Here is a 16,019-nt window from a genome sequence, read left to right as displayed (position 1 = left end):
ATAGCAGTGAGATATTTAAATATTTGGGGAAATACGTAGAAGAATAGTTGGCATTTGAACCTCAAAGGATAGGTCAGATTTTGAAAGGTGTAGTAAAGAGGGAGTGACAGTGCTAATTATATTTCATTTGAAGATTGGTCTGTTTGGATGAGATATTTATTGTGAGTTTGCTGGGATGTTATGAAATCTCTTCTCTCTCTCTCTTTTTTTTTTTTTTTTTGAGTTGAAGTCTCACTCTGTCACCCAGGCTGGACACAATCTCGACTCACTACAACCCCTGCTCACTGCAACCTCCGCCTTCTGGGTTCAAGCAATTCTCGTGCCTCAGGCTCCCGAGTAGCTGAGATTACAGGCACATGCCACCACACCGGCTAAGTTTTGTATTTTTAGTAGAGACGAGGTTTCTCCATATTGGCCAGGCTGGCCTCGAACTCCTGACCTCAAGTGATCTGCCCGCCTCAGCCTCCCAAAGTGCTGGCATTACAGGCTTCAGCCACCATGCCTGGCCTTATTTAGTGTATTTCTATCCTGAGCCTGTAGGTGTCTGTTTTCTTTATAGATTTTTTTTCCTCCATTTCTCTTCAACATTTTATTGTGAAAAACATTGAAGTATACATCAAAGCATCTACCATTAATATTATACTGTATTTTCTTGATAACATATCTATATATCCTTCTGTCTATCCATCAGTGTATTTTTTTTTTTGCCTTTTTAGCTTTTCATTTTGCATAATTATAAATCCACAAGAATTTGTAAAAAAATAAGAAATACAGGGAGGTCTCAGATACACTTCACTTAGTTTCCCTCAAGGGTAACATCTTGTAACAGTAGTACAGTGTCAAAACCAGAAAACTGAAGATTTATTCAGATTTCACCAGTTTCACATGCACTCATTTGTGTGTGTGCAAGTATAGTTCAATGCAGTTGTACCCCATGTGTATCTTTGTATAATAACCACCACAACTAAGATATCAAACCAGTTCCATTATCACAAGGCTCCCTAATGATACTGCTGTCCTTACCTCCATTCCTGACATCTGGCAACTAGTAATCTGTTCTTCATCACTGTAATTTTGCTATTTTGAAATGGAATCATGAAGTATATAACCTTTTGAGATTGGCTTTTTTCACTTAGTATAATACCCGTAAAATCTTTGATGCATTTCAAATTAAATGGTACACATCAGCATACTTCTCCTGAAATACTTAAGCATGCATAATATTAACCTACAGTTTGATATTTCAGTTTGTTTTTCTTTTTAAGTAAAATTTATGTAGAATGAAATGCCCAAATCTTAACCTCTTTAGATTTTTTTTTTTTTTTTTTTTTTTTTTGTGATAGAGTCTTACTCTGTTGCCCAGGCTGGAGTGCAGTGGTGTAATCTCGGCTTACTGCAATCTCCGCCTCCCGGGTTCAGGTGATTCTTCTGCCTCTTTCTCCCTGGTAGCTGGGATTACAGGTGTACACCACCATGCCTGGTTAATTTTTGTGTTTTTAGTAGAGACGGGATTTCGCCATGTTGGCCAGGCTGGTCTGGAACTCCTGACCTCAGGTGATCCACCTGCCTCGGCTTCCCAAGGTGCTGGGATTACAGGCATGAGCCACCTTGCCTGGCCCTCTTTAGATTTTTAATCAGAAGATAGAAATGTAGCTTTTTATAAGAAAATAAGTTTTACTGTACTGAACTGTATCACTGGGTAACTCAGATCACGAATACCATACACATTCAACTGCATTTTAAAATTACTTGCTACTACCAAAACATTAATACCGGTTTTGCTATTCCTCGAAGTTACAGCACCTGTTAATGTCAAAATTAAAATGGATCAGTACAAAGGTTATTGCGGCAAGAAACTTGTGCTAATATGATGACTGTTGATACAGAATTATTACTGAGAAGGGTGGACTTTAAAAGCATTGTGCCCTGGGAAGGAACTCTGAAATATATAAGGGCCAGCTATTTATCATTTTACTGTTGGCACTTCACAAATACTCGGTTATGTTTTCTATAAGAATGCTTTTTACTCATATTTTGGAGTCCAGAGTTTAGACCCCACTTAGTTTGCTTTAAAGTTTTTGGCTTTCAGTTTTATTTTACATGGTTTTAATTATATAGCTTATTTAAAGCTAATTTTAAGTACACTTTTTTCCCTCAAGGAGATGAAGCCTTATCTAAATCAGTGCCTGTCACAGTGGATGATGATGATGACGACAATGATCCTGAGAATAGGTATGATTCCATCTGTAAGGACTTTAAAAAGATTATAACACACCCTAGGCATGGGCACAAACAGCAGCAACGGAACAGCAAGCAGGTTGTAAAAACCAGGAGTGCCTGCCTTAGAAAGACTCGCTCACAGTCTTCCTGCAAGTTTGAAAGAAAGGCCAGAAAATGGGCTAAAACTCAGAAACCTTAAGAGAAAGTAATATTATTTACACACCTAGCATAGGGTGTGTTATAAATACAGAACTGTCAATTTTATGTTTCTGTGTAAACTGCGATAATTTTTTTGGAATAATTTATTTTGACAGATTATTGATGAAAGTAAATCATATCTCAATAAATTGGTAACAACAGACATCTCCTCTATATTTGACTATTGTTAATTGCCATCGAATATGGTGGTCCTATTTATTAAGGCCTGTTGAGAGTAAACAAAAGGAGAGATTACTCAGATATTTAAGATTAAGAAATTGCTTTCAAAATAAGTGTAAATTTGCAAGGTATCTAGACTGAGTTAAACCAGTTTTCAAATAAAATAGAAACACACGGTATGAGAGCATTTACTTTAGTAAGACTTAATAGGTTTAAATATCAACAGTGTAGCCTATACAGATATACTTAAGTAAGGAGTGGCTGGGTGAAGAAAAAAAAAGACACTATCAGTATAGTGAAGAATAAGGAAAACAACGGTATTAAAGAATATAGCTATAAGGTTTCAACATAACTTGTAAACACTTCCTGGACAATAGCATACCCCATGCTCATAATCTTCAACAAGAAGATAGTGTGGTATAGTGCATGGAATTTTGGAATAATGGGCATAAGGGTATCTGATTTCTAACATTTTTAACAACTGTCTGTGTCATCATGGGCAAGTGACTTTACTTTTTGTCAAAAATTTACTATATTTAAGAAGAAAAAGTTGGGCGAAATTTTCTCTAATTCTTGTACCAAAAAATCCATGATAGATTTGAGATGATTTCATTAAAGAGCACTACATTAACCATTCATTTATTCCTAATAGTAAGTTCTAACATTAAGAAAACATAAAAATACACATGTAATTTTATGTCATAATTTTGTAAGAAATGAATTGAGTTAGTAAATGCCCTGGGTTCAACTGTTAGTCTCACTCTTTTATATCTTGCTGATGCTGTTAGGTTTCTCTGTTGCAAAGGTCAGCATTCTGCTAATTAACAGAATAATGTTTTTATTAAGGTGAATGAACAGTTTTATTTTACACTTTTGAATAGAGCTTAATTGTGGACACAAAGATTCAGATTCTGCTTGCCTACTTTTTTAAATTTAAAAATGTATATCCATTTATTTTGTGGGATAGGTGGTAGGTTCCAGAATGGAGTAATAAGGGCATACAATTTATTCATCAGGGGTTTTATATTACATCATCACAGCCAGATACTGAAAGCATTTAAAATTTTATTCTTTTTTAAGATACTTTACTCTTTCTTCATTTGTATTTGCTACTATTTGATTTTCTATACATCATGAGGCCTCAGATGTTATTCAAAGGCTAATAATGTTTTAAACAGTCTGCATCTTAATTTAACTGTGAATGATTACTTTAATTTCATATTCAACCACCAAATAAGAGTGTTGTTAAGGTATAATTTTTGTGTGTGTGTGTTAGAGCTTGTCAAAATATAAATATCATTTTCAACTTTTAAGTTACCTGATCATGTCTCTTTGTAACTGGCAAGTATTTTATTGGAAAGTATCTTTAATTCCATCTTGAATTTGTGATTAAAAAATACAACCCTGTTGAGTACTTTTGAGAAGAACTGAATTTTATCTTGAGCCTGTCTCTATACTCAGTTTAATGTGTTTTCATAAAATATACAATTCATTAACTTGTTTAATATTCACTATACCAAAGAGAGATCTAATACCCATGGGTTATGTAGTCATGATGGGGATACAAATACTTTCTTGCACTATTTTAGTATAGATTATATATTTGAGCATAGTTGAATATGCACTAAGCAACTTAAAAAATTCATTTGCAGATCACGATTAAGTCTTAGAATTATTTTTCTAACTTCCTAATTTTTTAGTAGGTTGTATTTTGGTAGACAGCATATTGTAATTGTATGTAAATTTGTACACAATTGTGTATAAATTGTGCATAAATCTTATATGCTTTGCCTTTTTAGCAGTATTGTAATACATTTTCAGTGTTGGTGTTTATGAAGAGATAAATAGTGTATTATTGCAAATGGTTAACTATTTGGATGCAATAAATTTTTGTAAACCTTTTTTCTTGTTCAAGCATTTAATTTTAATAATGTTACTTTTTTATATCATGAGAGTTGACGTAATTTGTTATTACAATATATAGGCTAGTTTGTAGCCAAAGAAGTTTTGAAATTTTGAAATTTAGGACGTAAATGCTTTTAATTCCCCTAACATACATACTTAAATATATTTGTGTGGAAGTTTTGCAATAGATTTAACTATTTACTTTTTCAGTTTTAAAGCTATGATAGCTTTTGAGGTCATTTAAAAAACTTAGTCATATCCTGAATATTTTAGTAAATGTGCATAAATTTCTGTTTTAGCATACTATTATGTAGCATCACTCATATTTGAAAGTAAATGTATACTATTATGAGACAGAGTGGTCTAACCTGTAAATTAATTACTATTTAATTGCATTTACTTAGTGAACAAGGACAAAATATTATAGGTTGATCTACACTTGTATGTTTCTGGTTTAGCTTTTTATAAAAAAAGTAGACTAATCATATATTTTGAATTTTATATAACTGAAATTTTATTTCAAATTTTTAGAGCTTAGGCTTTATGTGGTTTTTCAATGGCAGAATAATAATACCAAATAGGTTGTCAGGTTTTCAAATATATACACGTAATTTTAAAGTAATATATTTGAATGTACCATTAGGATAGGGTTTCATTGGCCTTTCAAATACTTGTTAATTGGATTTTAAATTGGTTCTTTCTTTGAAAAGACATCCATTCATATAATTTATTTCAATTCAGTAATTAGGCTGACATTGAAAATACATCATAATTCCTATATGTTCAATATAAATGGGGATATTTTGACCAAACATTTTCTAATAATATCATATATTTTAATTTAATATCTGTACTGGGAATGAGCCTCAAGTAATAAGATAGTAGTGTGTTCAAGTGTTAACAGTATTAGTTTTGAGGTCATTAAACTAGGCTTGTCTTTAGAGACTGCATACCGAACAATCACTGAAGAGACCATTTATCCCCTCAAAAATTATCTTTTGAAATTTCTTTATTCGTTTATTTTGCAGGATGTGAAAAATATTTACAGTTGAACTTTTGAGAGCAAGAGACCAAATTGCTAGGTTTTTCTAAATTAGCATTCTTTCTCCCTGACAACTTTTGACTAAGAGCTGAGATTTCTACATGGATGTCTGCTCCCCCAACAAACACATTTATTTTATTGTTGAAATGTGCTTAATTGGGTCTAGTAATACTCCACATTTTTTCTCATAATTTCTCTGTGGGTGCGACAATGCTTTTTTTTTCATAGAAGCTAAATTTGATGTGGAGATTGCTAAAAAAAAATTGCCCCATTGTTCTATTTAATTATATTGGGACAAGACCATAGCATTTTAAATTTCCAACTAACTATTGTTGTATCATTTGATAATAATTTTGCATTTCAAACTAGAAAATATGCTAATGATTTTTTTTTTCCTACTGGCTTGGTGTGGGCATTCTGTTGATGAAGGCTCTATACTGTTAATCTAGCATATTTTTGGAGGAAACTAATGATTTCTGGATGTTATTTATGCCTAAGAAGATATTTAATGATTGTTTACTTGATTTCAGCACAGTTAATGGCATGGGTATATCACAAGTCCCTTAATCATTTGATGTTCACTTTGCTTTCATTTTAAACACTTTTTCAAATGTCTCTCTCCTACACATGTTGGATTCTCTATGCAAATTTGCTAAATTTGGAATTATTTTTTTCCTGATTTTTTTTGTGGTAGTTCTGTTTCGTTAGCAAAACTTCTTTGATTCTCCTTTATTGTACTTGAAAGACAAAGGTGGCATTTTAAATTAAATATTTTACTTGTTTTTCCATTTGAGTAAGAGATTTAAATATCTAGCAATTTTATGGTAATTTTTTTCAATTTCCTTTGTCTATATAGCGCAGGTAAGTATTGCAAGTCATTTAAGTACAACACAGGTGTCCAGCCAGTAGATAGGATCTACTTGTAGATATCTAAACTGGCTGTAGTTGTTTTTGGCTTTCTTTTTTCTACTAGAATTCCAAGTAAGGAAAGACATATGATGTGTAGTGGTGACCTTTGTCCTTTTATGGTCAAAATTTAAACATTATAACCAGTGTTTCTTTCTTGTTCTCTGTTCTTTGGTGATATTGGAACTTCCAGAAAATAAGAAATAGGTCTTCCTCAAAAAAGAAAAAAAGAAAAAAGAAAAAGGAGAGAATTTGGATTGCTAGTGTTAGCAAAAGTGATTCATTTTTCTGACTTAATATCCTTTGTCTTTAACTTTGAAATTTCAAAATAAATTGAGATGAGTAAATTCTGTGTTTTCATTTTTCAAGTATAAAAATATTGAACTAGTTATTTAATATGATCAAATTTCCCATATTAATTTGAATATGTTTTTTCTTGTTAAAATGCCTCTAAAACTGGTTTAAATTTTTGTATAAAATGAGGGAATACACATGTAATAATTCAGGCCTATTGAAACATAAGAGTCTGTATGAATTATTAATAACTGTGGGTTCTTAATTTCATAGTTTTTATTCTACTCCCAAGATTTTTTAAAAAAGTCATTTGATATTAATTTTCCTGGTACCCTCACCAAAAAGGATACAAAGCTGCTTTTAATTAACTACCCACATTGCAGGATTTGTGACTAAAAAAAATGTTTCAAACCGTTGTTTAGCGTTTTGATTATTTGGCGACTTCATTATTACCTCATGAATTCCACCATTTTGGGGTACAGATCCTTGTGCCTTAATTTTTTTATATATACATAATATTTATATATAATATATAATATATATTATATGTAATATATATAATATATATAAAAATATAATATATATATATATTTTTTGAGACAGAGCCTCGCTCTGTTACCCAGGCTGGAGTGCAGTGGCATGATCTCGGCTTACTGCAACCTTCACTTCCCTGTTTCAAGCAATCCTCCTGCCCCAGCCTCCTGAGTAGCTGGGATTACAGGTGCCCACCACCATACCTGGCTAATTTTTGAATTTTTAGTAGAGACGAGATATCACCACGTTGGCCAGGCTGGTCTTGAACTCCTGACCTCAAGTGATCTGCCCGCCTCAGCCTGCCAAAGTGCTGGGATTACAGGCATGAGCCGCCACTCCTGGCCAGTCATATTTTTTAATAGAAAACTTAATATTGATACTAATTTTGAACCTGAGTTAAAATATATACTAATATGAATTTTGAATAATTCCATATTCTATAACTTTTTTTTTTTTTTTTTTTGAGACAGAGTCTCACTCTGTCACCCAGACTGGAGTGCAGTGGCACAATCTCCGCTCACTGCAACCTCCGCCTCCTGGGTTCAGGCGATTCTCTTGCCTCAGCCTCCTGAGTAGCTGGGACTACAGGTGCCTGCCACCACGCCTGGCTAATTTTTGTAGTTTTAGTAGAGACGGGGTTTTGCCATGTTGGCCAGGCTGGTCTCAAACTCCTGACCTCAGGTTATTCGCCTGCCTTGGCCTCCCAAATTGTTGGGATTACAGGCGCGAGCCATCATGCCCGGCCACATGTTTTGTTTTTTAATTCCTATCCCTTAGATATATGACATTTATTAAAACAAAGCCTCACACCCTACTAAAATATTTAACATTCCTTGGCTATATTCCTTTGAATTATTTTACATATCAAACTTTAAAATATGGTGTGATGCTTTAGTACTACATATACTTAGGTACCTCTAAAGTGCATGCATTTAAACCTATTATCTTATATAGAATTCTGTTAATTAAGTACACTATTATGATATTGTACACAAAAAATTTTTAAGCAAATTTTATCACCTTGTTTATGGATGCCCAGTATTTTGGCCTTCTAAAAATATATTTTTTTTCCAGCAATTTTCTTCAAACCTGTTCTCAGAACCTCTTAAAAGATAAAATGGTAATTGTAGAATGTATCTCAGATGGCCTATCAGTGCATTTTAGAGTGCATACTGGATTAAATATGTTTAAAACTCCTTTTTAGTCTTTAAAAAATCAAACTGGATGCAGTGGCTCACACTTGCAATCCCAATGCTTTGGGAGGCTGTGGTGGGAGGATCACTTGAGGCCAGGAGTTTAAGACCAGCCTGGGCAACATGGTGAGACCCTGTCTCTACTAAAAAAAAAAAAAAAAAAAAAAAAAAAAAAAAAAATTAGCTGGGCATGGTGGCACATACCTGTAGCTCCAGCTACTCAGGATACCAAGGCAGAATGATTGCTTTAGCCCAGGAGTTCAAGGTTACAAGGATCTGTGTTTGTGCCACTTCATTCTAGCCTGGGCAACAGAGCAAGACTGTCTCTAAAATAAAATAAAAATTAAAGCTTGAATTCTTGCATTTCTGAATACACAAATTTGAAATATGCGAAATACACATATTTTTTAAAATGGGTGCCCGTGCCGTGGCTTACGCCTATAATCCCAGCGCTTTGGGAGGCTGAGGTGGGTGGATCACCTGAGGTCAGGAGTTTGAGACCTTCCTGGTCAACATGGTGAAAGCCTGTTTCTACTAAAACTACAAAAATTAGCTGGGTGTGGTGGCATGCACCTATAGTCCTAGGTACTCAGGAGGCTGAGGCAGGAGAATTGCTTGAACCTGTGAGACGGAGGTTGCAGTGAGCCTCTCACACTCCAGGTTGAGATCGCGCTACTGCACTCCAGCCTGGGTGACAGAACAAGACTGTCTAAAAAAAAGGGATCATCTGTATTTGCCCAGGCACTCATTAGCGTACAAGTGTTAACAAGTAGAGGATATAGTGCTGGCACAGTAAAATTAATAGCAGATTGGGATTTAGGATCTTAGGTTCTACTCCTGACTTTGCCACTAGTTAGCTTTGTTTCTTTGACTGAGTCATTTCCTATATCTAAGCCTGTTTCATCGTCTGTAAAATGACAAAGCTGTACTCTAAGGTTCATCGTTTTAGCTCTAATATTTTGTATTGCTTTTATTATGGCTCAGAAGCTCCCTGGTGCAAGAGGTCCTTCTCTTGATTGCATTTTAAGTAACTCAATATTTTGAATTATTGATTTACCTATCAGCAAGAGGTGGTTTACTTTCCTTTCCTGTTTGAGTGCTTAAACAAGAGACATTACTCTTTTCCTTTCTAGATAGGATTGGAGTTAATAAAGGCTTTCTTGGCTTTCTCCTGTTTTTTTTTTTTTTTCCGATTGCTTGTTTGTCATTGTGTTGTTGGGCTCACTTCTTATTATTTTATTTGTGCTTTCTTTTAGTAATGGTGTTATCTTGGTGTTCATTATGTACTTTGGAAGACTTAGTATATGTGGGTTTTGGGGTCCTATTTATTTTCTCATGCGCCAGTTCCGATCATTGTTTGTTTGTGGGTTTTTTACCCTTCCTCCCATATTGTTTTGCTTTCTCCCCCTCTCCCTTCCCTCCCTTTCAGGAAAATGGAGGAGTGGCTCCATTACTTCTGGCTCTGCCCAGGTTTTCTGCCACAAGAGTGGCACGGCCTGTGCCTCTAATGCTTCTGATAGAGTCGTGACTGCTTTGGATGCTACACCTGCCCCAAGATGTAATATTGAGCATTGAGATTCCAGGGGCAGTACATCGTCCTGGAAAGCCTCAAGAAAGGAAACTTCAGAGCAAACAGAATCAACTAGGGATCATGACTATACATCCATCACATGCATACCAGCATGGGTCCAGCCGAGGCCTCCAAAATGATGCTTTGCCAGCCTCAGCTGGTTCTCAAGTGATGATATCCTTGAAGTCTCTGTGGCCCGTGACTCCAGAGTTAAGGTAGTGGAGTTTCCCTTTAAAGCATCTCACAGCAGGCTTTGTAGATGGGACACATCTCACTTCAACATGCTTGCTGACTACTCAGGTTGAAGGTCAGCCTCAGCCCTTAGGTCCATTAAATTAAGTTCTAATTTTGAAATGTAGGTTATTATGTTACAGGCTAGGTTTATGGTAGACTGGGTCTTTGACATATTGGACTTCAGTAATAACTTATGCAAAATGATTCAATTTATTCTTTTTAGGGCTTAATTTACATAGCTATAAATTAAGTTTTCCTTTGGACAGAAGGTGTTAAAAGAGCAAAAATAAAACCTTTAGCCAGGTAGTCTCCATCACTCTGTATATAATTTGTGATTTGGAGAAAAATGACCTGAAGTTTGTAATTTTTTGGCTTCTGAATGTACTATGATTGTTCTATATGTTATGATCTTATTGAAAGTTGTCGCTAAGTTGTAATTCTACAGTATGTGGATCTGATTTCACTTTATATGATTTATTAATAGGTATGCAATTGTATCTTATCTCATGTACATCACATTTCTTAGTCTAATGACAATCCAGAACTTGAGAATGCATTAAGTAGGTTTACATATTGTGACCTTCCATTTTTTAGTAGACATATTCTTTGGAGACTAGGATTTGAAAGAAGAAAAATTATGTGATTTCCTACAATTAACAACCAAATCTTTATAGTTAATAAGAATTTTTTAAAGACTTTTTTCGAACTTGTAAACACAAACTGAAATCATGTTGTTGAACTAGCCTTTCAAGTAACTAGATTAGGAATTGTATTTTTGTTGGCTGTTTAGTGTTCAACTCAAATAGTGGTATGAGATCTCCTTGTACTTGCAAGTAACCTATGTTTTTCCATTTCTAATCTAGTGTTCAATGCTTGATATATTTTACACACACACACACACACACACACACACACACACACATATATTTATTCGTCCCAAAATTCATTATTCATATTAGTTTGAGGAAGTTTCTTCTGGTTCATGAGAAATGACAGTGTAGTATTACTAAAGATGGTTTTAATATATACCAACAGAAAAAAAAAAGTGCTATGCCAGACGTAGAAATTTACTGCTAACATTTTATTTTAGAGTCTTCTGGTCTTTTTTAGGGACATACAAATTTTAGAAGTTTTTTTTTTATATATAAAATAGAACTATATTGTGGTTTATAAATTACTTTTTCACTTAATATTAATAAATATTTTCTATATTAATCTTATTTAGAGTATCATTTTAATTTCTATCTCTTATGGATAATCATGTGATAATACTATTTAATCAGTTTCTGATATTGAATGTTTAAACATTTTCTCACCCTTTGCTATTGCAGACAACATTGTAATAAACATCCATGAAAATTTTTTTTTCTTTTGAGACGGAATTTTGTTGCCCGGGTTGGAGTGCAATGATCTCAGCTTACTGCAACCTCCGCCTCCCAGGTTCAAGCAGTTCTCCTGCCTGAGCCTCCTGAGTAGCTGGGATTACAGGTGCGCACCACCACACCCAGCTAATTTTCGTATTTTTAGTAGAGACAGGGTTTCACCATGTTGGCCAGGCTAGTCTCGTACCCCTGACCTCAGGTGATCTGCCCGCGTCTGCTTCCCAAGGTGCAGGGATTACAAGCGTGAGCCACTACACCTGGCTGAAATTTTTTAAAAAAAAGATGATTTTAGAGAATTTTTCCAGAAAGATATATTTCTTCAATTTAAAGGGTTTCCCTTTATTCTGAAACTGTTTCCTAATTTGGGGAGGGTATGTTGTAAATAGTCTTTATTTTATAAAATGATGAAAGTAAATGGAATTTGGGTTTAAACTTCTTTTTTTGGCAAAATGAAAAGTTGGCAACCCTGTATTTGTCCCATTTTAGAAAAGCTTACAGTGTGCAAACCATTGATCTAGAAATGTAAGAGCAAAACTTTATAGCTCAACTTTAGTAAGATTTAAATTGGTGTGGTCTAATCTTCACTTTATTGAAATACAAATCAGGGCAGAAATCCTTAGAAAAACAAACGCATCTGTGGCTTCCTTTAGCAATTGATGATTCTCTGTGTTGTCTAAATATTTCTGATCCATCTGTTTGAGGGAGAAAGCACCAAAAGGCATATAATAAACATTTATGGAAGTGATTGCTATTTTGCTTCAGTCTATTTAGATGCCTTTGCTATGCATCTTTGAATAAGAATAGTAATGAGCAATCTATCTGTCAAATAAAATTTAGGAGGCAGCTAACATGCATTAATATCTCCTGCCATTGAATGAATTCTTCATTGAAATGTGGGTGTGTGCTAAGAAGTGTAAAGAGGGGTTTCAGATCCAGAAATAACAAATGTTCCATCATCCCAGCTACAAGTTTTTGACTTAGCTAGAGAGTCAGTCCTGATTGCAGAGAACATGTTTATCCCATACAGATTAGCTCATGGCAGACTGTCAGGATCATGCCATCTTCTTTTTGAACTTTCCTATAAACTATTTTCTTGTTACTGTGATTTGTGAATTTGTATTGAAAGGATACCCAGACTTATCAAAACATCTTGTCTTGCACAAAAGCTGTATGATTGCTTTTATCTTACTTTTTCAGTTATTTTTCTTGACTACAAACATGGAGATTTCCTAGGAATATATTTTATTTTAACATATGATGGTAGGAGTAAAAGTAGTGTTTTCTTATGCTTTTAGTAATTGATTTTTCCATTAGCAAATTGGTCTTTGAGGAGCATCTTGAGAAATTTTGTTGTGAGTGAAACAACTGCACTATTTTTTTTAAAGTAACCCATTTATGGTAATTCGTGTTCTTTTTACCATGTATGTAATTAATAGCAATCATGTCCCTTCTTTCCCCTGTCTTGAATATTATTAGAGATTATTTATTGCTGCAATACTTAACATTTGTGTATACTTTCATCTGGTTAACAGAATTTATGTAGTACATTGAAATTAAGGTCCAAAACTATCATCCTCTAGTTTGAGGCAAGGTGTTATTATATAGTGGTTTATTACACATTGGTTTTCCAAGAATATATTTTGCTGTTGAATTAAACCTCTCGTGGAGTTTTATCTTGGAATGCCATGTATCTGAACAAGTTCATTTACTATTGTTGACCTGTCTGACATTGTAGTTGTAGGATGATGTCAGCAAAGCAAATAGAGGATTGGAAGGTTATCCAGCATCGAATTGCAATTAGTAAAAATAGTCAATAGAATATGTCCTTCAGAGTTTTCAGTATATTGCAGAATTGTATAAAATTGAGAAATAATAAGTGTAAAGAACATTTTCAAAAGTTTTTGTTTATAGGTTAGGTTAAAACATGGTTTTGCTAATTGTTTATTTACAATATAAAATCTATTGGCACATTTATTTCTATTTTGATGCCAAGAAGTCTGCTTTTGTTTTTAATTTGGTATATTTCACCCCCAGATATATAGTTCTTTTTTTATTGTTTTTTTACTCTCAAGAATTGCCAAGAAGATGCTTTTAGAAGAAATTAAAGCCAATCTTTCCTCTGATGAGGATGGATCTTCAGATGATGAGCCAGAAGAAGGGAAAAAAAGAACTGGAAAACAAAATGAAGAAAACCCAGGAGATGAGGGTGAGCTCCCCAAAGAGAAGTTTATAATGTCATAGTTTGATTCCTTGACTAATTTAGTCTTTGAAGAATATCTGACCAAGAAATATCTTACTATGGCTGAGTGTGGTGGCTCACGCCTGTAATCTCAGGACTTTGGGAGGCCAAAACGGGTGGATCAGTTGAGGTCAGGAGTTTGAGACCAGCCTGACCAACATGGTGAAACCCTGTCTCTACTAAAAATAGCTGGGTGTGGTAGCGCGTGCCTGTAGTCCCAGCGACTCAGGAGGCTGAGGCAGGAGAATCGCTTGAACCTGGGAGGCAGAGGTTGCAGTGAGCCGAGATTGTGCTGCTGCACTCCAGCCTGGGTGACAAAGCGAGACTCCATCTCAAAAAGAAGAAGAAGAAGAAAAAAAAGAAATCTCTTAATACAAGCATTTAGAGTTCATGAAAATGTTTAAAACTTTGTTACCATGACTTCTCTTGAATATCTTGTAATAATTATGGAAGTTACTCTAATTTTATCAGTTACTGCCAATAAACAGATATTTTTTGTTTTTTGTTTTTGTTTTTGGTTTTTTTTTTTTTGAGACAGAGTTTTGCTCTTGTTGCCCAGGCAGGGGTGCAGTAGCGCAATTTTGGCTCACTGCAACCTCTGCCTCCCAGGTTCAAGTGATTCTCCTGCCTCAGCCTCCCGAGTACCTGGAATTACAGGCCTGTGCCACCACACCCTACTAATTTTGTGTTTTTAGTAGAGACGGAGTTTCTCCATGTTGATCAGGCTGGTCTTGATCTCCCGAACTCAAGTGATCTGCCTGCCTCGGCCTCCCAAAGTGCTGGGATTATAGGCGTGATCCACCGCGCCAGGCCCTAAACAGATGATTTTCAAAGCAAAATATTTTATACCTTATAAAAGGTTCTATAAATATATAGGTGATATTTAGTCAATATTTAATAATAGTAATATGTCAGGTCTGATGTGTGAGATTACCTGATAACACCAATGATACCAAAGTATGTGTATAACTCTGATTTTTTTCGTAAGTTGCAGTAGTTGTCAACAGGCAAAATAGATTTACAAGACATTTTAAAGACTGAAGAAGGTTTTATTGATTTATTTTCTTCATTTAGAAGCAAAAAATCAAATCAATTCTGAGTCAGATAGATTTACAAGACATTTTAAAGACTGAAGAAGGTTTTATTGATTTATTTTCTTCATTTAGAAGCAAAAAATCAAATCAATTCTGAGTCAGATTCAGATTCTGAAGAATCTAAGAAGCCAAGATACAGACATAGGCTTTTGAGGCACAAACTGACTGTGAGTGATGGAGAATCTGGAGAAGAAAAAAAGACAAAGCCTAAAGAGCATAAAGAAGTCAAAGGCAGAAACAGAAGAAAGGGTAAGACATTTTAATGCTGAATGTAAAGAACATATTGGACCAGGCACAGTGGCTTATGCCTGTAATCCTAGCACTTTGGGAGGCTGAGGTGGGCAGATTGCTTGAGCCCAGGAGTTTAAGACCAGCCTGGGCAACATAGGGAAACCCCATCTTTGCAAAAAATAGAAGAAATAGCTGGGCGTGGTGGTGTGCACCTGTAGTCCCAGCTACTTGGGAGGCTGAGGTGGGAGGATCACCTGAACCCCAAAGGTCAAGGCTGTAGTGAGCAGTGATTGCACCACTGCATTGCAGCCTGGGTGACAGAGTGAGACCCTGTCTCAAAAATAAAAACCAAAAAAACCATGCTGGTTTTGTAAACTAATTATAGTAATGAAATTTAAGTATATGGCTAGGCACGGTGGCTTATACCTGTAATCCCAGCACTTTGTGGGGCTGAGTCGGGTGGATCACAAGGTCAGGAGATTGAGACCATCCTGGATAACATGGTGAAACCCTGTCTCTACTAAAAATACAAGAAATTAGCTGGGTGTGGTGGCACACGCCTGTAGTTCTAGCTACTCGAGAGGCTGAGGCAGGAGAATCACTTGAACCCGGGAGGCGGAGGTTGCAGTGAGCTGAGATAGCACCACTGCACTCCAGCTTGGGCCCCAGAGTGAGACTCTGTCTCCAAGAAAAAAAAAAAAAAAGAAAGAAATTTAAGCATATCTACTCAAACAATTGACCAACTATATTAAGCAAATGTCAGTACACTGGCAACAGGTATACTATCACATGAGATT

The 16,019-nt window shown here is 35.1% G+C and overlaps 1 protein-coding gene across 34 annotated transcripts in view; it reads left to right on the top strand.

The window, feature by feature from the left end:
* ATRX (ATRX chromatin remodeler) overlaps positions 1–16,019 on the top strand; it is a 284,343-nt gene that overhangs the window by 104,255 nt on the left and 164,069 nt on the right. For 33 of the 34 annotated variants that reach the window (XM_074030193.1, XM_074030191.1, XM_074030181.1 and 30 more), the window contains 3 exons: positions 2,160–2,232; positions 13,731–13,864; positions 15,064–15,240. In XM_074030193.1, the coding sequence (XP_073886294.1) occupies positions 2,160–2,232; positions 13,731–13,864; positions 15,064–15,240 (384 nt within the window). The remainder of the gene's footprint in view (positions 1–2,159; positions 2,233–13,730; positions 13,865–15,063; positions 15,241–16,019) is intronic. The other variant, XM_005593997.4, reaches the window with a different exon arrangement.

Source organism: Macaca fascicularis, chromosome X, assembly GCF_037993035.2.
Source record: "Macaca fascicularis isolate 582-1 chromosome X, T2T-MFA8v1.1".
Classification (NCBI taxonomy): domain Eukaryota; kingdom Metazoa; phylum Chordata; class Mammalia; order Primates; family Cercopithecidae; genus Macaca; species Macaca fascicularis.
This window is presented reverse-complemented; position numbering and strand designations above follow the sequence as displayed.